The 22451-nt window shown below is 40.8% G+C and overlaps 1 protein-coding gene across 8 annotated transcripts in view; it reads left to right on the top strand.

Moving 5' to 3' along the window:
- BBX (BBX high mobility group box domain containing) overlaps nucleotides 1–22451 on the top strand; it is a 149193-nt gene that overhangs the window by 22364 nt on the left and 104378 nt on the right. For 4 of the 8 annotated variants that reach the window (XM_077174389.1, XM_077174388.1, XM_077174391.1 and 1 more), the window contains exon 3: nucleotides 10271–10406. The exons of the other annotated variants lie outside the window; for them this stretch is intronic. In XM_077174389.1, coding sequence (XP_077030504.1) covers nucleotides 10271–10406 — 136 coding nt within the window. The remainder of the gene's footprint in view (nucleotides 1–10270; nucleotides 10407–22451) is intronic. 8 annotated transcript variants of the gene reach the window in all.

Genomic DNA, 22451 nt, shown 5'->3' with positions numbered 1-22451 from the left:
AGAAACAATGCAAATCAACAGATTCAATAGAAACAGTGCAGTTCAGTAGGACTAGGTGAAACAGCTACCTAAAATTAGGTAGCTTTCTTAATCAGCAGACAGATACTACTACAGATAATTCAACTCTCATAAGAAATTTAAAATTCCATGCCACTCCGTGTCAATTGCTTGTCATTATGCTGTAGAGAAAGTTTCTAAACCTGTGTTATGGGGATATCTGTAGTAGCTGTATAAGGTCAATGAAGTGAGAATCCTTCCATGCCTGATATGAAATAGTATTGATGAAAGGAACTTGCTACACAATTGATTTTAAATGTTTTTGACTTACAGACCTATTGCACTAGTGTGTTGTCCCGTAAAATACCTACACCTCACTAGTGACAGGGGTGATGGGATGAGATAGAGATGAGCATTCTCAGCAGCTGCCACAAAGACATAGCATAAACCATTGTCCTGCCAAAATACGTGAGCTTCAGGAACATTTATTTTTATAAACCTATTTGCAGGAATGCTTGAAATTTAGAAAAACCTTTGGGTTTAGAGCTAACCTGAGTAATTTTAGTGGCTGCAGTCAGATGATACTTATAGTTTCAAGTGAAAATTCTGTGATTTTCAATTGTCCCACCTTTCATTTGCCTCTAATTTGAAAGAAAGCCCAGGGTCTTCCCTCCCTATCTACCAAATCCTGTCTTAAATGCCTCAACTGTTTGCTGAGTTTGGTTAATTCAGGGACAATTGGAGTTGCCCCATCTGCCAGATTCCCTGCTGAAGTGCTGAGTGCCCTCTGTTCTCTGACCAGCTTGGGAATGCAGGGTATCACTTGCCTCTGGTAAATGCCCAGCTCAAGAAAGAGTCTAGCCAGACAAATGGGCAAATATATACTGCCTGTTTAGAACTAAGCCAAGAGTTCTATGCATCCCTCCCAAGTCTGATTTGAGGTCTAGAGAGTTGGCTGTGCAGCATGCAGGGTCTTATGAAGAAAAAGTGGAGAGAGTCTTCATTATGAAATTTTTGGGAACACCTTGCTCAAATGTAGCATTTAAAAATACATGTTGATAAAACCCAGCGTCATGTCAAATCTTAAGAGTATGTCTCTACGTGGTTTTGTGGTCACCCAAGGGTTCTTTCAATAAGGCAGAACAAGTATCAGTAGGGGTTTGGCAGTGGTTTGGCAGTGATAGCATGGAGCTCTGTTATGTGCTAGTTGAACTTGCATTGAGTAAGGGGAGGTTAGATCATGCGGAGTGGGGCTGTGCTGCTGCGCTTGGAGTTCCTGGTACTTGATTTGTTGGTTTAAATCAGGTTGCTGTTTCTAGGAGCTACCAAACTACTGAGTCTCTGGGGCCAGTCACTGACAATTGGTGCTGATGAGACAAGGACATGTCCTGGACATTGCTTCAAGAGGCAAGATCTGGTTAGGCTTTGGTAACAACTATCCTGGTGCTAGGAGGTTGCAAATCCTGTTTGTGGATTTCTTTTCGAGCACTGGATGTTGAAAACAGTACTTTCTCTTGGGAAATGATTATTCAATTAACTGGGTATTTATTTGGATAATAAGTTATGTTGTTGTTGAAAGTGAAAACTAGTTGGGGGTAAGATCTGCTTATTAGAGGGCTTGTTCTTGGGTTTTATAGGAGTGAGGGAAGCAGGGGAGGATGAGCTTACTGCCTTTGGTGCTTGGGGTAGAATTTTTGCCCTGTTTTTCTGCCCTTCTGTAAAGAAGCTGTTATTGAAAACTGGAGTCCTTGGTAATGTATGGGAAATACAGAAGTAAGCACTAAGGTCTCAGCGCTGAGACCGAGTTACCTCTGTTTCTCTAAAGTACCTAGTGTTTTCCAACCCATTTAGTATCAAGGCTGTGTTTAACATTCTCCCCAACCCTCCCTCCACTCTCTGGTAGAAAAAGTAACATTAAAAAAATGATAGAACAATTAGTGTGCTGGAGATTTGCATAGGTATCTCTTGATAAGGAGTTCATCTTTGTGCATTGGTTTACAAGTGATGCTGTTAAATTCACAGGCCACATGTTCACCCAAGCAAAAGATGAAATTGTAATACTGGAATCACTTTAATATAAATGTAAATGTTGGAGAAGATGTTGAACTACACCAAATCACTTGTTACTACAGTCTCTTGCTTCTAGAGGAGCACACTTACCCTTGCTCAGGTGTTTTCAGCACCAAAGCTAACAGTTGCTTTTGTTCTCCTGACTTTTCCTGGGCTATACCAGGGTCCCAAAGAGCAGCAATGGTGATCAGCTAGTTGAGAGATGCAGGGATGCAGCTGATGACTTCTCTAGAGTTTAATAACAGCATCTTGGAGTTTTTGGTCTCCTATGGGCCATTGTACTGCTCTGTTGCAGTTCAAAGTGCAGTGGTGGAAAAGTATCAGTGGGTCTCTGCAGCAACTGCACTTGACAGCATGATGTTTTTTGTATAAAAAGCTCTTACTGTGAACCTGTGTTTAACTTAAGGAGTGCTGGACAAGTGCAGGAATAGGACAGTGTGTATGACTGTCAAGCCAATGTTGTACCTTGAAAAGTATAGTGGCTTTTCTGCACATAGAACAAGGACATATGTTGGGTTGGGGTCTGTAAAGCTCCTTTGCTAAAGAGTAGCCTATCTTAAACCTTTTCTTCCTGTCAAAGTTAAAAACAAAAAAACCAAAAACCAAGTGCTTGTATATGTTAATGCTGTTACTGTATTGTATTTATACGGGCAGCTTTCTAACATGTAGATTGGAATCTGTGTTCCTTGCATCCATACTGGAGTGGCAGGAAGAGACCCACCCTCTTCTGTGGTGTTCCACACATGTATTTTAGACTTCAGTGCAAGCATCCTGTATGATTTTTCTTGATGAAGAGATCTGCTGTATTTCTATGTGCAATATCACTTTGCATACTTCATTAACTTCTGGTGAGTGAAGCTAGAATGTAGAAAAATAAATTGGTTTGGGGAATTTTTTTAGGGGAGGAGTTGCATTTTTGAAGTAAAATACAAATTTTTACTTTTGGTAATCTGTATTTTTGTATTGTCTTGAAGTGTTGTGTAGTAAAAACTTCTTTTAACCCTGAGTCCCACACAAACACTGTGGAGAAAACCACGGACCAGGGGATAAAATAACACCTTTTAATTGAATGAGAAGAATTTCTCATTTAGTTTTAGATGGTATGCGGACAAAACATAGAGAAGCTTTTAGAGGAGACCATTTAATAGTCACGGATTCACATCTGGCTTCGGTGTCAGGTTGTTAGACAAGAGCAGACATCATCACAAGGGATGTTACAGCAGATATTTTGCTCTGTTATAAGAAACAATAAGCAGCAGAAATTCCTAGGGATAGTTGAAAATTTTTCTTTTTTTGCTGGATTTTCATGTTGGCTACTGCATTCATATGGTGCATTCATATGGTGCATTTATATGGTGCATTCATGCTGGCATAACCCCCTCTTCCTCATGTTTCCAGAGAGGAGTCCCCTGTCCTTGCTCACAGCTGTGTGGCCTTGGCTGGGGCCAGCCATCCTCCTGCAGCTCTGCTTCCCAGGGATGGCTGTGCCAGGCCAGCTGTTTCCAAAACCATCTTGTGTGCTGATGTACCCCTGCAGGCACCCTGGGGCAGGGTGGGCTCTTTCTGCCAGAGGGCAGGGGTGGCAGGGGAGGCTGTGGAGATGGGAGAGCAGCCGTAGGTTAAAGCAGCATAAGGACAACTAAAGGTCAGGCAGGGTTTGCTCTTAAGTAAAACTGAATGAAAATTATTTCCCTGCTGCTTTTGCTGCCCTGCTCACTTTTCCAGCAAGCATGTTTATGGAGGAAAATATAACCTGAATATGCCAGGAATGGGATGGCAACCCACCTGCAGGGACCTGACCTCTCCTCCATGCTTGCTCCCTCTCACTCAGTGCTGCCACAGAGACTGATCTCATCTCCTGCTGTGGCTGGTGCAGCTGCCAGCTGTCCACAGATGCAGACAAAATATATTTCTTTAAGTCACTTCCCTGTTTTCTGAATCTTGCCCACTTTGTTCTCCAACTTTTTCCAGTGCCTACAGAGGTCTGTCGGGCTGTTGGGCCTTAAATGTAAAAGGAAATCTAAAGGTCACAGATTACATCCCCAAACAAAGCTAAACTTCAGAATTCTGACAGAAGTGACACCAGTGGGATCAAGCTCCAAAAATCTGAGCTGTAGTTCGGGTGTTCAGGTTTCACATGGCACTTGATCACTGTCTTAATATACAAATGGATGCCCAACTTGGCCTTTCTAATGTGCAAGATAATACTGAAAGCTGAAGAAAATTGCAAATATATCCTGAAAGCAGAACTCAAGCTTTTGTAAGGGATTTTCAGCATTTCATTAAAATAAGTTAAATTTGAAAGATTGATTTTTATATATATTAGGATTTGAATTCAGTGAAGTACTTAATGAATGATATGTGAAAGTGGAGGGAGTGTGGGGCTTTTTTTCCTCTGCAGAAAAGATGACAAGATTTGGCCCAAATACTGGAGGATTCTGTAAAAGCAATTATACATACTCTAAAGGAAATTTCAAATAAATAGTTGTGTGTAGTGGCTGTTTCTAATTGGGCTTGATGTTTTGCCACAATTAGTTTTCCATTTAGGAGGGAGGATAGGAACTATAAAACTTGATGTAAATTAGCAGAGTGAAATAGTTTTCTTTTCAACTGCTCTTTGAGTCTTTGCATACTTCTTTTAAGCATATGTTTAGAAAATATTGCAGCAGTACATCTAAGAAGAAAACTGGGTTGTTTTGGAAATCAGAAGTGTATGTCCTAATAAATTGTTTCTGATAAAACTAGAAAATAGAGAAGATTATACTAATGGAAGTTTCTTTTTGAAACTTGGGATTGCATTTTAACCTCATGGAGAACAGCTGTCATTATTCTTAAAGTCAAAACTAGACAAAACCCTCCTAATTTTAAGAAATTTTGGTACTGGTAATGTGTTGGTGGTTTTTTGCTGCAAGTAATATGTGAATTTACATTGTGAGAAGTAAACTTCTGCATCTGTAAATTTGTCAGTAACTTGTTCTCATAATTCTAAAAAGGGGGCAACAGTAATAGGATTTTATTCTGCCACACTGTATGTAGTATCTGAGTACCTTCCACCTATAGCAGAGAAGACCTGGGATTTAACTTCTCAGGATAACAGTGTGGGGGAGGGATAAGAAGAGACAGCATGCTGCTTGTTGGCAGGATTTTTGGCTTGGGTATTTTGTGCATTATTTAGATATGATGTTTGTACCTGAAGTTTTTCTGACGTTTGAGATATGTGGGTATGTGTAGTAGGTAACAGGGCAGTGGCTATCTATTATGGAAATGTGCTGTTAATGTACTGCATAGCTCAGAAAGCACCACCATGTCCATGTACATATGTGAAAATATTGGATACAACTTCTTAGAAGTGCTGAGATCCAGGAATCATAAAAATGGTTATTCTGCTATTTCTGAATACACAAATTGTCAGTTTTCTGGAATGTTTTATCAATTAATGTATCTGTTTAGTGTTATGTTAATTGTGTGGTATTTCAGTATTATATAAACATTGGATTGGGAGATTGCATCTGTTTTGAGGTGAATAGTGACTTTGTTTAAATTTAGTAATTAAAATTGTATTTCTTCATGGAATTGGAATAAAATGTGGAGCTTCAATGGAGATGCTACTTTATTAGTATTGCTGCAATATTCTCTATGTATATGTGAGCACAGTTCAGATCTGAATTTTACTGGAGGTGGGCTTACAATAGTAGACTGAAATTGCAGATTTGATTGGAGAATTGTTTGGATGTCTTCACTGATAGTCACTTCCAGGTTAAGTTGGAGTGTATTAAGTATACTCTCAAGATATATATTTGTTTCATTAATTTTGTTGTTTGCTGCTCACAACACAGGTGTGAGCTGCAGTATTTCCTTGCTATATAGCAGGAGAAAGCCTTCACCCAGGCAAGATTAATCAGTGTTACTTTTTCTATCTTCTTTGACCAAATCTTCTCCATCCTGGTCACTAGTAAGTGATTTTAATGCTCAATAGGTACCCAAGCAACAAGCCAGGAGAAGATGTCATGTCAGTTCAGGACAAGATAGATAAACTGATGGAATAAATGTGTGATCAAACTACCCCTGGCTCGTCTTGTTTTAAATAAATCTGGACACAGTTTGGTGCCTAATCTCCACCTGTCATTAATGTAGGGAATGAGAGGTGAGAAATCGTCACATAGAAATTTATTTTGACAGCTGTAATTTAAGCAATACAAAGTATCAAGTTAGTTTTAAAGCAGTTAACTGAAGGTGCTTGGACTTCTAAGCGTGTTCATACCCACACATTTAGTGCTTGCTTCTTCCTTTCTTATGCCTTCTTGTGAGGTAGATTTTTATCTAGTAGCTAAAGGATGGTTCCATTTGACCATTTTCAAGCTTTAAAAAAATTTGGATCTCCCTGCAAGAAAAAAGCTGACACAATTTAGTGGGTTTTCATCTTTTCCAAAATTGCTTTAAAGACATTAAAACATTGTTCTGTAGATATATGGATGCCTGAAACAACGAATGTAAGCCTACCAACAGACTCATCTTCTTAGTTTCTTTGGCAGACCTGTAGGAAGTAATGAGTGCAGTGTTAAAACCTTCTCATGTACTGCTGTATCTGTGCTGCAGTGGGAGACCTCTGGACAGGGTAATAACACTAGTCAGCAAAGATAATGACAGAAGTCTAACTGTTTGGTACTGTTAAGCACAAACTGTTTTGCTTTGGAAACAATGGTGGCATAACATGACTTTTAAGAGTCCTGGCTGTGAAATCATACTGAAATGGTAAACTTTGATTTTAAAATGTACTTGTTCTTTTCTTGACCTCAGTCAAGGAGACTTAGAAGAGACAAATGAGCAGAGAGTAATTACTCGAAGTACAAGCAGATGCTACTCTTGTTTCTCAAGGAAGTTTCTTGCATAGAAAGGCAGGGTTAAAGAAATGGAGCTTTTTGTACTGAAAACAATGCAATACTTTAGCCTGTTTTTCCAGCTTTTTCTTTGTATGACCTGTCATCTTAAGAATGAAGTGCCTTTAAAAATAAAAGACTGAAGTGGGCTGGTAGAGGAGGGTCTTTCAGAATAGTTTAAAGTCATGTGCAAAATAAATAGCAGGTTACTTAAAAAGATGTGAGAAAGTTTTATTTTGTTACCAAGTAAAGACTGAATATGTACCTAGTTTTTAAAGATATGCCTTAAGTGATCTGTTAGTTAACCTCATAACAATGGTCAATTATATTTATTTGCTACTAGAAGTACTTCTTTTAGGGAAAAAAAAAGATGCTTCTGTTGCTTTTGAGGTTGCTGAAATAAATTGTCCGCGTTTATCGTGTCAGGAGTGCCAGAGACTGCTCGTCTGTATCTAGTCAATTACTTTCAGGTGTACCTGTGTACCTGAAGTGAAAAAGTAGAGGGGAGGAAGGAGGCTGTAGTGTACACTGTAGCAATACTTACCTGACCAGTGTTGGTGAGGACTAAGAAGTGCCCTTTCAAAACTAAGCATCAAATTGAGAAGCAGAGGGAAAACAGCGCTCATTGCTGTAGCATCTCTTCTATACAGCAGGTAGGAAACAGCTTCTCTGAAATACACAGAATAACTCTGAGATTGGTGGCGGGCTTGTGAGCTCATTTATCTCAAGTGTTCTGGACTCCCAGTGCTGTGAGTAATGCGGTACAATTGTTGGTTTTGATTTGAAGAGAAACCCAGGTATTTATGTAACAATAATTGTATCAGAAAACACAGATACTTTGGGAGTATCTTTACTGTTTCTCTTCTTTACTAATAAGAGCTCTTACCTGTATTTTCACCTTGTCTCTTGTTGGTCCAAATACCACCGCAGCACAATATTCCATGCAGGTTTTGTGGTTTCTTGGCTTAAATGCTCATTAAATCTGTTTTGCTGGGTGTGTAAATCACATTTGCAGTTTTGATACAGTTCTGGCTTTAAGATGTATGTTTCCTTAGTAAGGAAGCAGCTGTATATCTCTCCAGTGCTAATAGTTTCCCCCAAAAAGAATCATTAAGTACTCATGGGAGTAAAACTAGTGTCTCAGTTTATGATTGAAAAGGGTTAAAGCTGCCAAACTACAGGGACACTAGTGCAGAAATGGCATTGATATTAAGGTGGATAGGATGTGGTTTGTTGCTGCTTATCTGCTGGCTAGCCTAGCCTGCATGCTGAGATTGAGGCTGCCTTTAGTCTCCTTGTGGCTGTTGTGATGTTGCTGCAGCACCTGAAGATCCCGCTCCAATGAGGCTTTGCATCCGCTCGGTCGGAGCTGACTGCTCCATCGGAGGAGCCTGGAGATGGGGATGTATGTCTGCATCAGTGACCTTCAGCTTACAGCCTGAGGATTCAGTGTAACTGCAGTCACCACAGGCAGGCTGTGATCTGGGAAGCCTTGGGACAAAGGCACGGGTCCTGTCTGTCCACTCCTGGAAATGAAGGCCACAGGCTTTGGAGAGAGGCCAGGAGAGAGGTGTGATTGTGCTTCTAGCTCAGTATGGATTTGTCTACAGACTGAGTATAGGACATAACTTTGAAACAGTGTCAAAAAGTGAACAAGCCTCAGTGAATTTAAAAGGAGTCATTAAATACTTTCTTAGAAGTTGTTGAGTTTCATAATCTGGAATGGAATCTTCCAAATGGGAGTTAGACATGCTACAGGTTCCTATACTGAGCAGACGAGAGAAAATACATGAAAGAAGTGGTAAAAATAAAATTGGTTGGCCACCTTGCCTCTGTTTTCTGTTTTCCTGTCAGTATAATGTAGTATATAATATATAGTATTATGTATTATAATATAATCCCATCAGATGTGATTTTTGCAAGTGTAAGAATTTCACTTAAACTGATTTACTGTTTCATTTTGGCCCTGTATCTGCTCTGTACCTACCAGTCCAAAACACCCTGCATCTTGCCATATAGAGCTAATGGGACAAAACATTAAGACCTGAAAGAGGGCAAGACAACTAAAAGCCATGCAGTGTCCCTGCTTACCTCCACCGCCTCATTAGAAAAGCCCTAAATGCATGGGGATTGTCTCCTTTTGGCTGAGAGGTATAGGTCAGATCCTAGCCGTGCGAGTGTTACAAACATCCACTGCCATGCTGTTTCCTGTTACGAATTTTAATTATTACTTTGAAACATTTGCTGATGGCTCTCACGGTAGTCAGTTAACCCTCCCTTGTGTTTTTTTTTGCTTTTGTTTTCCAAGCTCACGTTTATTTAGAATGCTATATATCACTGTTTTCTGCGGGGATTTTGTAACGCTGTCCTAATGACCCAAACCAGCCTTACTGCTGAGGAATGTGGGGGTCAGGCAAGCAGCAGAAGCAGCCCGACTCTGGCACAGGCCAGGACGGCAGCACCAGCCTTCCCGGCGTTGCCAGCTCCCGCAGGGAGCGAGCTTCCGTGGGCTGCCTTCCCGTGGGAACGGGAGCCCCGTGGAGGTAGAGAAAGCTCTTAAAGGGTGGGAGATGCTGTCGAGGTTAAGCCCTGCTTGGAGTCAGTTTGAGTTTTAGAATGAAAAGCCTCTCAGTTCTTGAAGCTGCTTTCCTAAAGAATCCCTACCTTTTTCTTTAAACTTCATCAGAAGAAGTTATTTACGCGCTAGACGCGGCAGTTCAGTCTTTCAGAAGATGCCATAATCTGTTGCTTTTAGCACGCCGGAGGAGTTCCCGCAGTTGCAGAGCAGGAGCGTTGAGTCCGTCCCGCAGGACATGCCCTTTCAAACCGGCTCACGCGTGATAGCGGGCTCGGCGCCCACGGCAGCCCTCACCCGGGCCGGGGCGAGCAGGGAAGCACCGGGGGCGAGCAGGGAAGCATCCAGGGCCTCTGCGGGGCGGGGGCTGTGGGGCAGCAGGGCGGGCGGCGTGTGGGGGCCGCTTGCGCAGGGCCGGTACCTGTGCGGCGAGTGCGCTGCGCGGGGCTGCCGCGGGCCTGCGCTCCTGGCGAGGGGGTGCTGGCGTCCGTGTCAGCCCCGGCGCTGGTATTTCAGTAATGCGGTGCTGGTTGGTCATACTGCCAAAGCCAAGCTATAAGCAGCGAGTCTTTGCTCCACTTTTCCTCGCTCCGTGCCTCCGCTCCGCCCCGTCCGTGCTCCCCGCGCTGTGAGATCAGCTTCCTGCTTTTCGTTTCCCTCGGAACAGCGCTGTTACTCCTCCCCCGAAAGAGTTATTTTCATCGGGCTGGAGTTAATGTCTGAGTGTGGCTGCGGGCTCTGTTTGTGACAGGCGAACGCCGGGCTGGAGGAGCGGTGTGTCGCGGTGGTCGTGCTGTGTTGCCGAGCGCCAGGGCAGTGGGCAGGATGGCAGAGCGCTGCGCCGCGAACGCTGCTGTGCCAGCTCTGTGAGCGGGACGGCAGAGGAGGTGAGTGCCGCTCCTACCTCGCGTGGGTCCGGGCAGTTGTTGAAGGAGGAACCAAAAGTCACAGCCTAGCCCGGGTCAATAACAAGAGACGAGCAATTATGTTGTTACCGTCTCCAATTAGATGGTTTTACTCCTACTAATACTGTAATGGAGTATACTCAGGAAATGATGTATTCTGCTGTAGCAAAGATCTGTAGTCAATAAAAGTTCATAGTTTGTAAGTATCTGGTTTTTGTCACTGAAAAGTATTAATAGGTATGACACAAATACAGCCATAAAGGACAGATGATAAAGGTAAAGTTTACTCTAAACAACTTTACAAACCCACTTACGTTATTTCAGAACTTCTGGATGGATTGAGTAATGCAAGAGAAGAGACCTTACAGTGGTTTAGTAATAACTGTGGATCTAGAACAGTGTGATGTATTTGAGGGAGTGATGTGACGTTATAACATGGAAATAAAATTATAAAGAGCAAAAAAGAAAAAATGCTTTTTACAGTTGCCAAGCATCCTTCAGAAAGGAAGCCAGGTTGGTTTAGAGAAAAGTGTTTGTAATGATCTCAGATGCAACAGGTGGACAATTTCTATGGAAAGGTGTCTTCTTACATTGTTGCATTGGATTTTTAAAATTATTTTTCTTTACAGAATGGAGAATGTAAATATCACAGGTTCATTAATTAAATTTCAGCTTTTCAAACAGATGAGCATCATTCTCTGTATTCCCCCAAATATAAGTTCTAAAATTGCTAATCTGTAACTGGTGGTAGGTTAGACAAGTACTTTGTATTGTCATATTCTGCTTTTGCTGTGGTTCTTTTTTTTTACTAGTGCCTGTTAACAGATTAATGGGACGACTTTGTTTGCTCTGGCCATGATGCTCTGAGTGATTTCGCAGAGGACTCCTCATGGGAAGCCACTCAAACACGCAGCTGTGGTGGGCCAGCCTAATGCTGGATGATGCCACCACAGCTACAGGGCACTGTCTCAAGGTCTGAGCTGCTTCCCAGATGACAGGGGACAGTAGTAACAAATCAAAGACCTTGATCAGGATCATCTGGGGCCTAACCAGAACTGCTTGTGCTCATGATCCAGACAAGGGTGTGTGATTTGAGTAGCTGTTTTCTGTTCTGAGAAGTTTAATTTATTGATTGTTCTATAAAATGAAAGACGTGGAACCCTTTATTAGATCTTACAGTGAAGTTCTCCAGTAGCCTTGCTGAAAGCCATTCTGGAGAAGCATGTGTTTTAAAGTTTGATGCATTGTGGTGAAAAATGAGAGAGGTACAGTAAATTAGAAATTGGGGGTTGATTTCTGGTAATATTCTTGATGATGACTAACTTGCCATTTTTCCTTGGTGGAAATTTGCTCTGCTTCTTACCAGCAGCCTTATACTTTAAGGGGTCTTTCAAGAAGGCTGGAGAGAGACTTTTTAAAAGGTAATGTAGTGATAGAACAAAGGAGCATGGCCTTAAGCTAAAGAAGGGTAGGTTTGGACTAGATATTAGGAAGAAATTTTTCACTGTGAGGGTGGTGAGGCACTGGCACAGGTTGCCCTGAGATGTTGACCTATCCCTGGAGGTGTTCAAGAGCACATGGAATGGAACTCTTAGGGACACCTTCAACTAGAAGGTGTCCCTGCCTGTGGCAGAGGGGTTGGAGCCAGATGATCTTCAAGGTCCCTTCCAGCCCCAATGGTTCTGTGATTGTATGCTTCTGTGATTCTTCAAGTTTCAGGGCAAGTAGAAGTCATAAGGGTGTTGTATTACTGGCTCACACTTACTGCTTGCAGTTGAACAGCTTTGTGGGTAAAGGTGTAAGGCCTAAATGAAAGCAACAAATCACTTTTATAGCCCAGTCTGTGGCTTCCACTTGAGTATTGGTGGAGGAGCATTGTATAGGAGGTAATAATAAAATTTCTAGTCATGTGTGGCCTTGCATGTTTTATATTTGTTTTCATGTGCTGGGTATACTGCACCACATGGTTTTGCCTCTTTGCAATCTCTAAATTCATTGCTGCTAAATCTACTACTTGGTTTAGACTTGTGCTCAAGAAATTAACCCTGTGTTACATCATTACTCTGAGGGATAAAATAGTAGCTAAAGACATTTTATGTGCTATTTATGACATTTTATCAGGGTGTTAAAAAGACAACACAAGCCCATTTGTTTCAGTGTGTTGAATCTAAAGATAATTCTACATGCTGATGTCTTAACAAGAAATGTGTGGTAAATGTGCTTATGCTGTAGATTTCCATTTCCATTGTGGGTCCAAGTATCAACCCTGATTTGCCAAAGTTACTGCCTTTTTACTTGCATTCTGCCAGTAAAGAAACTCTGTAGCACTGAGTACCTCAGCATAATGTGAAGCATCAAGCCCAACAGCTATTGGACCTTTTTGCTGTTTTATTTAGTTTGTACCTATTTTCAGCATCTCAGTTATAATTGATAGGAGGCTGCTATAAAAAAATCTGACCTGTATCAATTAAGGGTTCCTACCAGTGGCTCTACATTTGGTTCTTAAAACTGATTTTTCTGCTTCAGACAGCTAGAGTCAAAGCATTTGCTGCTTCTGTGTCATACTTTGGCAACCTAGTTTTCTCTTGGCTTGTAGAAATTGGTTAATGTATTTTGGAATCCATCAAAGGGGGATAAGAAGTTGTGTCTTCAAGCCAGGTGCTTCCTCATTGGAGAGATCACAAGGGTACTAATAAGTGCTCTGTATTTGTAGGCATGAACAGTGAAGGGAATAGTTCCCAGAGTATTTTTTTTCACCTCCAGCATGTGTAATGTTGACCACCATCTTCATCGTAGGTAGAAGATACAGACATTATTTGAATTACAGCTCCCTGACAAAGAAGTGGAATAAAACATATTTTACAGAAGTAATAGTAAGTCAACATATTTAAATGGCAGCACTATTACTGAAAGAATCAGTCCTTGCATCTTGGGGCCACGCTAGTGTTTTTGTTGTATAATGAACTGGACTGGAGGAATGGTCATAGCTAAAATTAATGGTTTTTATTAGCTTAACTTTTTCTACCTAAGGATAGAACTGACCACTACTTGGTAGATCAGCTAATGTATTGTGAATCAGACTTAAGAACTGAACAGTTCTGTTGCCCCCTAAAAAGGGGTCCCAGAGTGTGTAGTAGAAAAGCAGGACAGGGGACACAACTCATTTTGGTTTCAGAGCTGGCCTATGCTTGCTGCTTGTCAAGCTAGAGCCTTAAGGGCAGGCTAAGTAAAGTGCAAGAGGAGGAGGATATATCTCCAGAAATAGAGCACTACTGTCTATTTCTTCTACTAGGGACTTATATGTATCTTCTAAAGATGATTTTGCAGTCTGGATAGTTTCCAGAGCAGATAGCATCAGTTAGTTAGTGATGCTGAAGATAACATGTCTTAATTGTGATGCTGTTTTTATCTTTCTCCTGTGATCCTTTCTGAAGTTGATGCTGTAATGTGTTAATTTCATCAGTTACTCTTGAGATTTTCAGTTGTGGTGAACTACCTGAAGAGAGCAGATCCTCAAGTGGCCTGTAAAAAGTGTACATTTCTCTGGCTGATATTCTGATATTTTTTTGTTTGTTTTTTAAGTGGCAGGGTGATATTAGTTGCTCAGACATTATTTGTGGCATACAGGAAGTTTTTGTTAGTAGCTTTCAAGCTTTTGTCATATGTCGGGTGCTGGCAAAACCAACAACAGGTATTCAGCATTCATTCACTGGGGCTGTGTTTTGGCGAGGGAAGTTGAATGTTATATGCCAAGGTAAAGTTCCTGTTCTGAGATTTGCTAATGTGTACGCATGCATTTTGTTTGGGGTCTTGTTACTTTCTGGGAGACTTCATGCAAGTACAGAAATCCATGATAGTGGATTTTGACAAGGGATAAAAGGATGAATGTTTACTTTGCTTGGAAATTGCTCAGATGGTAGAGTTTACAGTTGAAAATATTGTCTCTGCTCCTTCCCTTGCCCAATGAAAGTAAACTGAAAGCCTTAGAAAAAGTGGCATATTGAGTGTTCAGATTTTTAAGTAATATTTTGGGGTACCTTAAGCTGAAAAATTACACTGTTAATTGAAAACTTTATACAAACCAAAAATTATAATTGTCAGAAAGTAACAAGCGGACTGATAGTTTTAGGATGAGAAAGAAAACTTACTTTAATATCCCTGTCAAGCTTGCACAGCTTTTATAAAGCCAAAAGCACTGAAATGATGACCTAGAAATGCAAACACAACAAAAAATTATAAAATTGGCTACTTGGTTTGGTTATATCTTTCTTTCAGAGGGAAAAATAAGATTCTCAGTTTTTGTTGTGAGTAAAGAGTATGAAGAGTAAACCACAAAAATAATGCTTTCTTTGGTAGCCAAGTTATGGCACAATACAAGGCACCTTAAATGCTCTAGAATTGATGCAGCTGGGCCATCATCTGTAAGTACACAGCTTCTGTGCACTTTCAGGGGCACTGCCCCTGCTGCAGCACCTTCTCACAGTGCTGTGTCCACCCTCCTCATGGACGTGGTGTAACAGCAGCAGCTTGGACCCTTCTCCTTGGACTTCTGTGCGGGACGATGCTGGGAGAGCCTCGCTGGGAAGCACGGGCACAGCAGTGGAGGGACTTTGCAGGGAGCTGGGGTCATGTGCTGCTTTGGGACAGTCTTCCCTGATGGCCAGCTAGGCTGAGTTGAAACCATGGCAGCATCTGAGATTCTTTAGATGTGAAACTTGAGTGTGGAAGGGCATGGCTTTTGTAATGCTCTACAGATTGCTTCTTTTCTCAAAAGCAGCCACAGAAGGTGCTACCAGAAAAACCTGTGCATTTCACCTGAAGAGGAGGAGGATTTGCTGCAGGGGAAAGTTACTCAAAATGTGTCCACCCCTTTTTATCTGTTAACTCACTACTGCACAGTAAAGTGCTTTTTATGATATCAGGAGGTCAAAATACTTTCAAATTAAAGGGATAGCTTTATGCAGATATTCAAACAAAATATTTTTCTCAAACTAATTTAAAAATTAAACTGTCTGTAGAAATGAAAATAATTTGAGTTTTCCTGTTCCCTGCTAGCTACAGAATATATAAGGGTGTTTTAAATTTAAAATTGTACTAATGTAGCTGTAACTGTTCCATATGTAACTAAATAACTTTATTTTTGTAACTAATGCTTGTTAATGTATGGAGTAACTTGGAAGTAGCAATCAGGTGTATAAACACCTGGAAGTTTTTTGGGTAAAAATGCAGGCAAATTCCACATGGGCCCATTTTGCATGGACAAAATCTCAGTAGACAGAATTTGGTGCAACTCACTCAAGAAGCAGGTTCTTGCTAGTCAGGAGCAGTAAAGTGTTACTAGATTTCAGGTATTTCTTTCTCTCTTCAAGGCTCCAGTAAAGCAGGCAGCTAGCCAGGCCCCATTTGCAAAAAAACAATGGTATATTCGAACAACACGGCTGAGGCCTTCCCATCTGTAGCGGGGCTCATGGTTTATTCAAAATGATCACAGGAATAAGACTCTGGTAGAGGTTTTCTGAATTAGATGCTGAGCTTTCACTGAATGTCTGACTGGAGTCCCTGCTCTGTGAATTCTGAAGCTGCACCTGGAGATGTTTGCTGCAGGTACTGACATCTGCTTTCTGGTGGACCTCTAGTGAGACAAGAAATCCAAATTAATGTGTTGAAGTGGTGGTTAGGCAGAGGAAAAGTAGGTACTTTCCGGGTGAGCTTTCATAAGAAGTGAATATACTCTAAATATTTCATCAGTTTACACTTTTGCTTGTGACTATATTTTCTGCAGTATGAGTTGACAAATGCGCATAAAAGCAGATAAATCCTTTGCTCTTGGCAGTTCTAAGAGGTATTTCAGCTTGTCCTGCAGGTCCTTAGAGAAAGACATCTTCAGTTGACTGATAACTCTTTTAACACATTTCTGCTGAGTAATTAAGGTGGAAATAGAGGCTGTGGAGATGCTTAGGCTTCAGTCAATAGTGTGTTTGTTTTAAGATGGTCAGCCTCCTTGATTTATACCTAGAAAAAATTAATTCTTGAACATTGTGCCATCTCTTGAACATGATTAAGGAGTATAATATGCTCCCTTTGTCAAACCTGGTGGGGAGCAAGGGGGCAGGCAGCTACCCAGCTAACCAAAGTTCCCAGGTAGTCTGTGTGTGGTAAGACCTCTAGAAAAGGCATATTATGGCTGTCTTTTGGGGTGGTAGAAGCCTGGTCAATATCATAAACCATTTATCAAAAGGAGGTATGCCAAAGTCTGTATTTGCAGCACTAACAAAGTTTTGTACAAAGTACCATGCTTTGGCTGATCTGAATATTAAGAAGTAGTAAAAGGTTCAGAAGGAGCTTCCCATTTTAATGTTAATGCACAGAGTGAGGGGCTTAAAGAGTAGCTGTGGTATTTTGCAATTTCTTGCATTTCCAAGTCTGCCTGTAATTTTGTTTTCTGCACATCACCTTTGCACAGTACAGGCCTACTGTGTGGTGTTCACTTTTATCTTGCATGTACCTGCAAAAAAGTGTGTACACATACCTACACTTGTAGACACTTAGGTATGAATATGTATGTAATAGAAAAAGTATGTGCATCTTTGCTGTGGTAACAGGACAAAATGAGCTTTGGTGTCTATTCCTGATCCCTATTCACTCTTGCAGTTTACTGAAAACATGAGACAAGGCAATGAGACTTGGCCTAACACAGTAGACATGAGTAGACCTCTGGTACTGTCTGCGACTGATTTCACCAGTGACATTTTTTGGCATGCTGTGTTAGACCAGTAGTGAACCCACACTTTCACTGTTGTTACCAAAGAGTATCTTATTTTTAAAATACATAAAGAAATAAACTTGAAGTGAATTAAATTTGTGTCTAAGTAAAAATCCAATTAAAGTCAATGTCTTAAAAGTGGCCTTATCTGTCATATGATTCTGGCTAATTAAGGCTAAAAAATATTGATATTACTTTTGTTGATAATACAAATTAGGCCTGTTTAACTAGAGAAATGAATCTGGGTAGTGTCTGTACAAACCTCTGAGTGCTGCAGAACTGTTTTCTCACTTTCAGCTACCTCTGTGACTGGACTGCTGAGCAGTGAGTAGCAAGAAATAGCTCTTGGTGATTTACTGACCTAAAAGGATAAGATGTCCCCCATCTTGGAGAAATAAATATGATTTAGAGTCCGTCTTTCTGCAGGTCCTCCACATAGGGTGAATCTGACCAACACTTGTTAGACATGTAAAGCAAGGTGAAGGTTTTGCCTGGTGGGATCAGAGCTTTAATCATCACTTAGCTGCTGCTCATGCCCTCACCATTTTGAAGGAATCTTCTCTCTTTAATTCTGACATTAAGGCTTGCAAGGATAATTTTATTTCTTTCACATCTTTGTATAGTGTGGTACCACTGTTTTCCATCTTCAACTGTGGATTGAAGTAGGTTGGGGCTCCTTAACCACACCAGAATGATAATTTACATTTTATAGCATTTTTCACTTGTTGTACCTGATTGTTGCATAGGATTGATGGAAGAAGCTAGGTGACACCTTTGTGACTGAGGTGATTGAGGCAGGTGGAAGCTCTGACTCACAGGAAGGTTAAGTATGAATTTAAGGAAGCCTTTTGGCTTCCTTGAAAGGTTTGGAGAATCTGTGGTTCCTTTTTTGGGGGTGGGGAGGGGAAGCTGCTGCTGCTGGGATTAAGTTATAGGATGTTAAACCGCATGGCAGGGTGTAAGGGGCATATTATAAAATGGTGTGAAAGTTGTGTGTGATGATTAGCACTTGATACTCACTGTATCAGATTCACCTCTGATCAACAGTGCAAACATCCCAAGAGAAAGTATGCAAATAGCAGCTCCTTGTCTGTGAAGGAAGAGTAGCAACATGTTCTTCTAGAGGTCTGGCATTAGTGTGGCAGCAAAAAAGATTTCCAGGAACAAAAAAAAGCATAAGACATTTCTGCCTAAGGTGTGTTTAGGTGTCTGCAATTCAGTCATTCAACAGGTAACGCAGATTAACGCACAGTAAAAGAAATGGATCTGAGTTTGTTTTGAAACCAGGGTGTTGTTATGAAAAATCAGTGCCAGTTTTTCACTTTCTTACGTAGTTGAAATGGCCATTCATTTGAAGAATGAATATTTGATGTTTTCATAAAAAATTCTACTCCCAAATTTCTGTAGCGTACCTGGCTGGAGGTTGTACAGAGAACTGATAGCACATTACAAATATTTATGAAGCTTAATAAGATTTTTATAGATGTTAATACTGTTTATCAAAGTGTTATTTTAACTCATACTTCAGATACCTCTTTAATCTATTATGGTTCTTTATTTTGCATGTTACTAGATAGCTGGTTTTCCTATGGCTGAGAGACCCTAGCTAAGTACCCATGTGCTTTGTCCAAGCCTACATAGTGGGTTTCTGGCAGGGGAGGGATGTGGGCCAAGGAAGATCCTTTGGCTTGCCCTGCTGCTGCTTAGCAGTTTAATCCATGTCACCTGAACTAGTGCTTCCCAGGGGTAGCAACTTTACTCAGAAAAGGTTTGCCCACCCCTGAAGAGGAATGGGCAGCTGCACAAGGGTTAGAAATAATACAGCCATGTCTCCTCCCAAGCATAAGGAGAGAACTTGGTTTTGGCCCTGACATGGGCTGGAGGTGGGAAACTAGCATCTAGAGTGCTCTAAGGAACATCAACAGGGAACATCATGAGCAAGGCTGCAAGGACCATGCCATGGTTCAGATACTGGACCTGCAGTGGACTCTTGTCTGTGCTTGTGTGCTTTAAGTAGTAAAAAACCTTGTCTTGCCCTGGCAGCTGGACTACAGAAGCTGGTGAGGCTGCAGGAATTGTTTGTGGCCACTAGATGACTCCTTCAGCCTGCTGGTGGATAAACTCAGAGCTGAAAAGAAGTCTGAAGAACTGGTGCAGGAAGGAGGGGCTCTTCTGGGTCCTGTCTGAGAGAGTTGCATCAAAATTAACGGGTTATGTATCTCCCAACTGATGGAACTCTTAATGTGGTTTTTAGTTTGAGTTGAAGTACTTCAGGGTAATAAAACTCTACAATCACTAATTTGGCATGTTTGTTAATTAAGTTTGCATTTTCAAAACAAGGGTTCTCAATTTCATAAGGTCAGGCTGGATTCACTGAGGCAGTAAACATGTGAAGAAGTTAATTTTACAAGTGGTATTACTTGTTGACTAGACTGGAAGTGACTCCTGGGTGAGGAGTTCTGGCTCTTACTTGGCAAGCTTTCATGGAAAGAAAACTCACTGAACACTCTACGCAAACCAGCAGCAACATAATGTTGTCTTTGCCACTTCTTTGCATCTTGTAGATGGGCAAGACAAATCCTGTTAGGCTGGGAAAAATGTAAATAGACTCTACTGCAGTTAAGGCCTAGACAGAATTCCCACAAACTTGCTACAAATTTTGTTGCATATGTAGAGGGTCCACTCACCTTATGATGCTCAGGATTATTTAATCTTCCTGTCATTTAGAGAGAGTTGCATAAACATCTATCTGCCAGTGTCTGTAGTAAGTGTATAGTCCCTTTATCAAGGTAATTAGGGGGTGAGGTGGTTCTGATGTTGCTCTGTGTGTTTCCTCACACCTGTTTTTATTTCTGAGATGTAATAATGAATCACTAGTTGCCATTAAATGTGACCAGTTCCTGGTGCAAAGTATGTGCTGAATAAAACAATAGTGCTCCTGGCTGATTTTTTAAAATTCAAAGCTGTTTTTTTAAGCCAAGAATCTCATAGCAATAAGACTTGGTCCTCATCTAGGGCTTGATCTCTGAAGGTATTATAGTATTCTTTGAGGCTGTGAAGTCTGAGTGCTTCAGTGTTTGTGGTAAGCTAATTTTGTTTTTAAACTTAATGCACAGTAAGAGTGTCATGTTCGGAAGTTTTCTTCAGCTAAAGTTTTTTCTCTCTTAAATGCAGAAGACCTGTTGGTAAGTCCAAAACTTCTTCTGAATTAGCTTCCAAAAATGCAATTCTGGATTGAGTCTTTGCAAACCAGGACTAGAATTTTCTTGACCCAAACCATGTTTCTTTTGAGGGTTATGTTTACTCAGTGGCATATTGGAGTTGGATGTTTCAAAAAGACATGATATAAAAGCAGCCGTTGGATGAGATTTTCAGTTTCTTTCTATTTATGCTTGTAGGATATGTATGTAATACAGTTCTTTGTATGAATATATGCAAACATCTCTTGTCTCTTGCTTTCCAAATATGCATACCTTGACACATACACACAGGCATTCTTCCTTTCCTCCCTACCTTGTTTTCTGCCCCAAGACCCTGTTTTTGAGATTGTGTTTAAAAGCTTTTGTAAGTTTTGTACTGGTCTAAAGGGAAACAGCATAACCTGTAATTTACACTAATCATTTGTAAATAAACTATGACAGAATTGAAGAGGAGAAATATTGAAAAAAGAAACTGGGTTTTGGCATTTGCTTAAATAATTTCCATCTGTCTTGTTGCTGTGTCATTATTTTGTTACGCTAAGTGTTCTGTTTAACTTGCTTTCTGAGATTTCCATGTTTTTATCTGTTTACTTAAAAGCTATGTTCTAAGGAGATGCCTTGTGTAGTTTAATTGAAAGGCCAAGGAGGAAGATTTAGGGGCAAGGTCAGGAGCAAAGCTAATGGCCATCTATTTAAGCTTACTTGGTTTGGGTGTGTTTAGTGCACTGATCTCTTATGTGCTGCAAGAGAAATAAAACTGTGCTGCACCATGTTAAGATCAGGCCTGCACCATGTTAAGATCAGGCTAATAAAATGTAAATTAAAAAATTAAAGGAAAAAATACCTAATCCTGTATTTCCCACTAGATTCTCACTCTGAAAAGTGTTTTATTGTTGGATTTATGCTTTTTCTGCTGCTGTCAGTGATGGTTGTAGATATGAATAGAAGGCAGCATGTGTAGCATGGATCAAAGTGAGGTGAATGAGCTGAATTGGAAATTTACCATGCTTGAGCTAAGCTGGCAGTGGAAATGACACGAGCGGCTTAATTTTATTTAGTGCTGTGTAAAGGGAGAGGCATTCATGTGTGTGCATGTGTATGGGTCCTATCTCCCCCAGCCTCTGCCTTGTCCCTCTTCTCGTACTCCGGGCCCCAAGTGACATGCTGGGATGTACAGGTTATCAGTTCTGAGCACATATGGCATTTCAGGAATTAGCTGGGCTGCTGCAGCAGTTGGGAGCACAAGGGATGGGGGCATATTTTATGTTCAGCTTCCTTCCTGAAGTGGCTAAGCTGAGTCAAGCATCAGGGAAAAGGCTGAGCAAGGCACTGATGTTTCCCTGAAGACTGTTAGTGTGCTTGCCTGCCTGCCCTGTGCACTGACTGTGATCTGGTGATGGAATAGCCAGTCCCTCTGATTTTTTTTTGTCCCAGCCCTTAGCATAGTCAGTGTTCAGAATGGTTAATAGGCAACATGCTTTGTAATGTTATGTCTTGTTGTAGAAAGACTCCAGGAAGGGAGTCCTGAGAATGGTCAGGCTGAGACCATTCTCTGGACTGAGACCATCACAGATAATGAGCATTGCACTGTGTTTATTTAGGGAAGGGAAGAAAAAAAAAGAAAACCTGAACTCGAAACAAACTCTTTCAGCGTCTGAGAAACTTCTAAAAGAAGAGAATTTTGTTTGAAGCCAAGTTGTGTGGCAGTTCTAATTAAGTAACTTACTACATTTAGGGTTAAGAAGGAAAGCTTCATATATTTCTTACCTGTTCCTATTTTCTCCTCAAATACAAGCATTTGATTATGAAGCAAGATTTAACTGGGAACTGGAAACACTGTTGAGGACTGTTTGCAGAAAGTTTGTCTTTTTCATTCATGCATTGAATTACATAACTCTAAAATGAATGAGTCTTAAAACAAGAGCTCCTAAAACTTTTAATTTGTCCTGCAAAACCTCGGGATATCTTCATGCCCTAACATTGTATTTTGCAAAGTTTTATACCTGTATTACCATCATGTGAAGCACAGGGAACATTGCACTAGTGCTCTCATGAAGTTTCTGT

The sequence above is a fragment of the Agelaius phoeniceus genome, chromosome 2, assembly GCF_051311805.1.
Source record: "Agelaius phoeniceus isolate bAgePho1 chromosome 2, bAgePho1.hap1, whole genome shotgun sequence".
NCBI classification, from domain to species: domain Eukaryota; kingdom Metazoa; phylum Chordata; class Aves; order Passeriformes; family Icteridae; genus Agelaius; species Agelaius phoeniceus.
The sequence above is the reverse complement of the archived record's forward strand: the minus strand, read 5'-3'. Positions and strand labels throughout refer to the sequence as shown.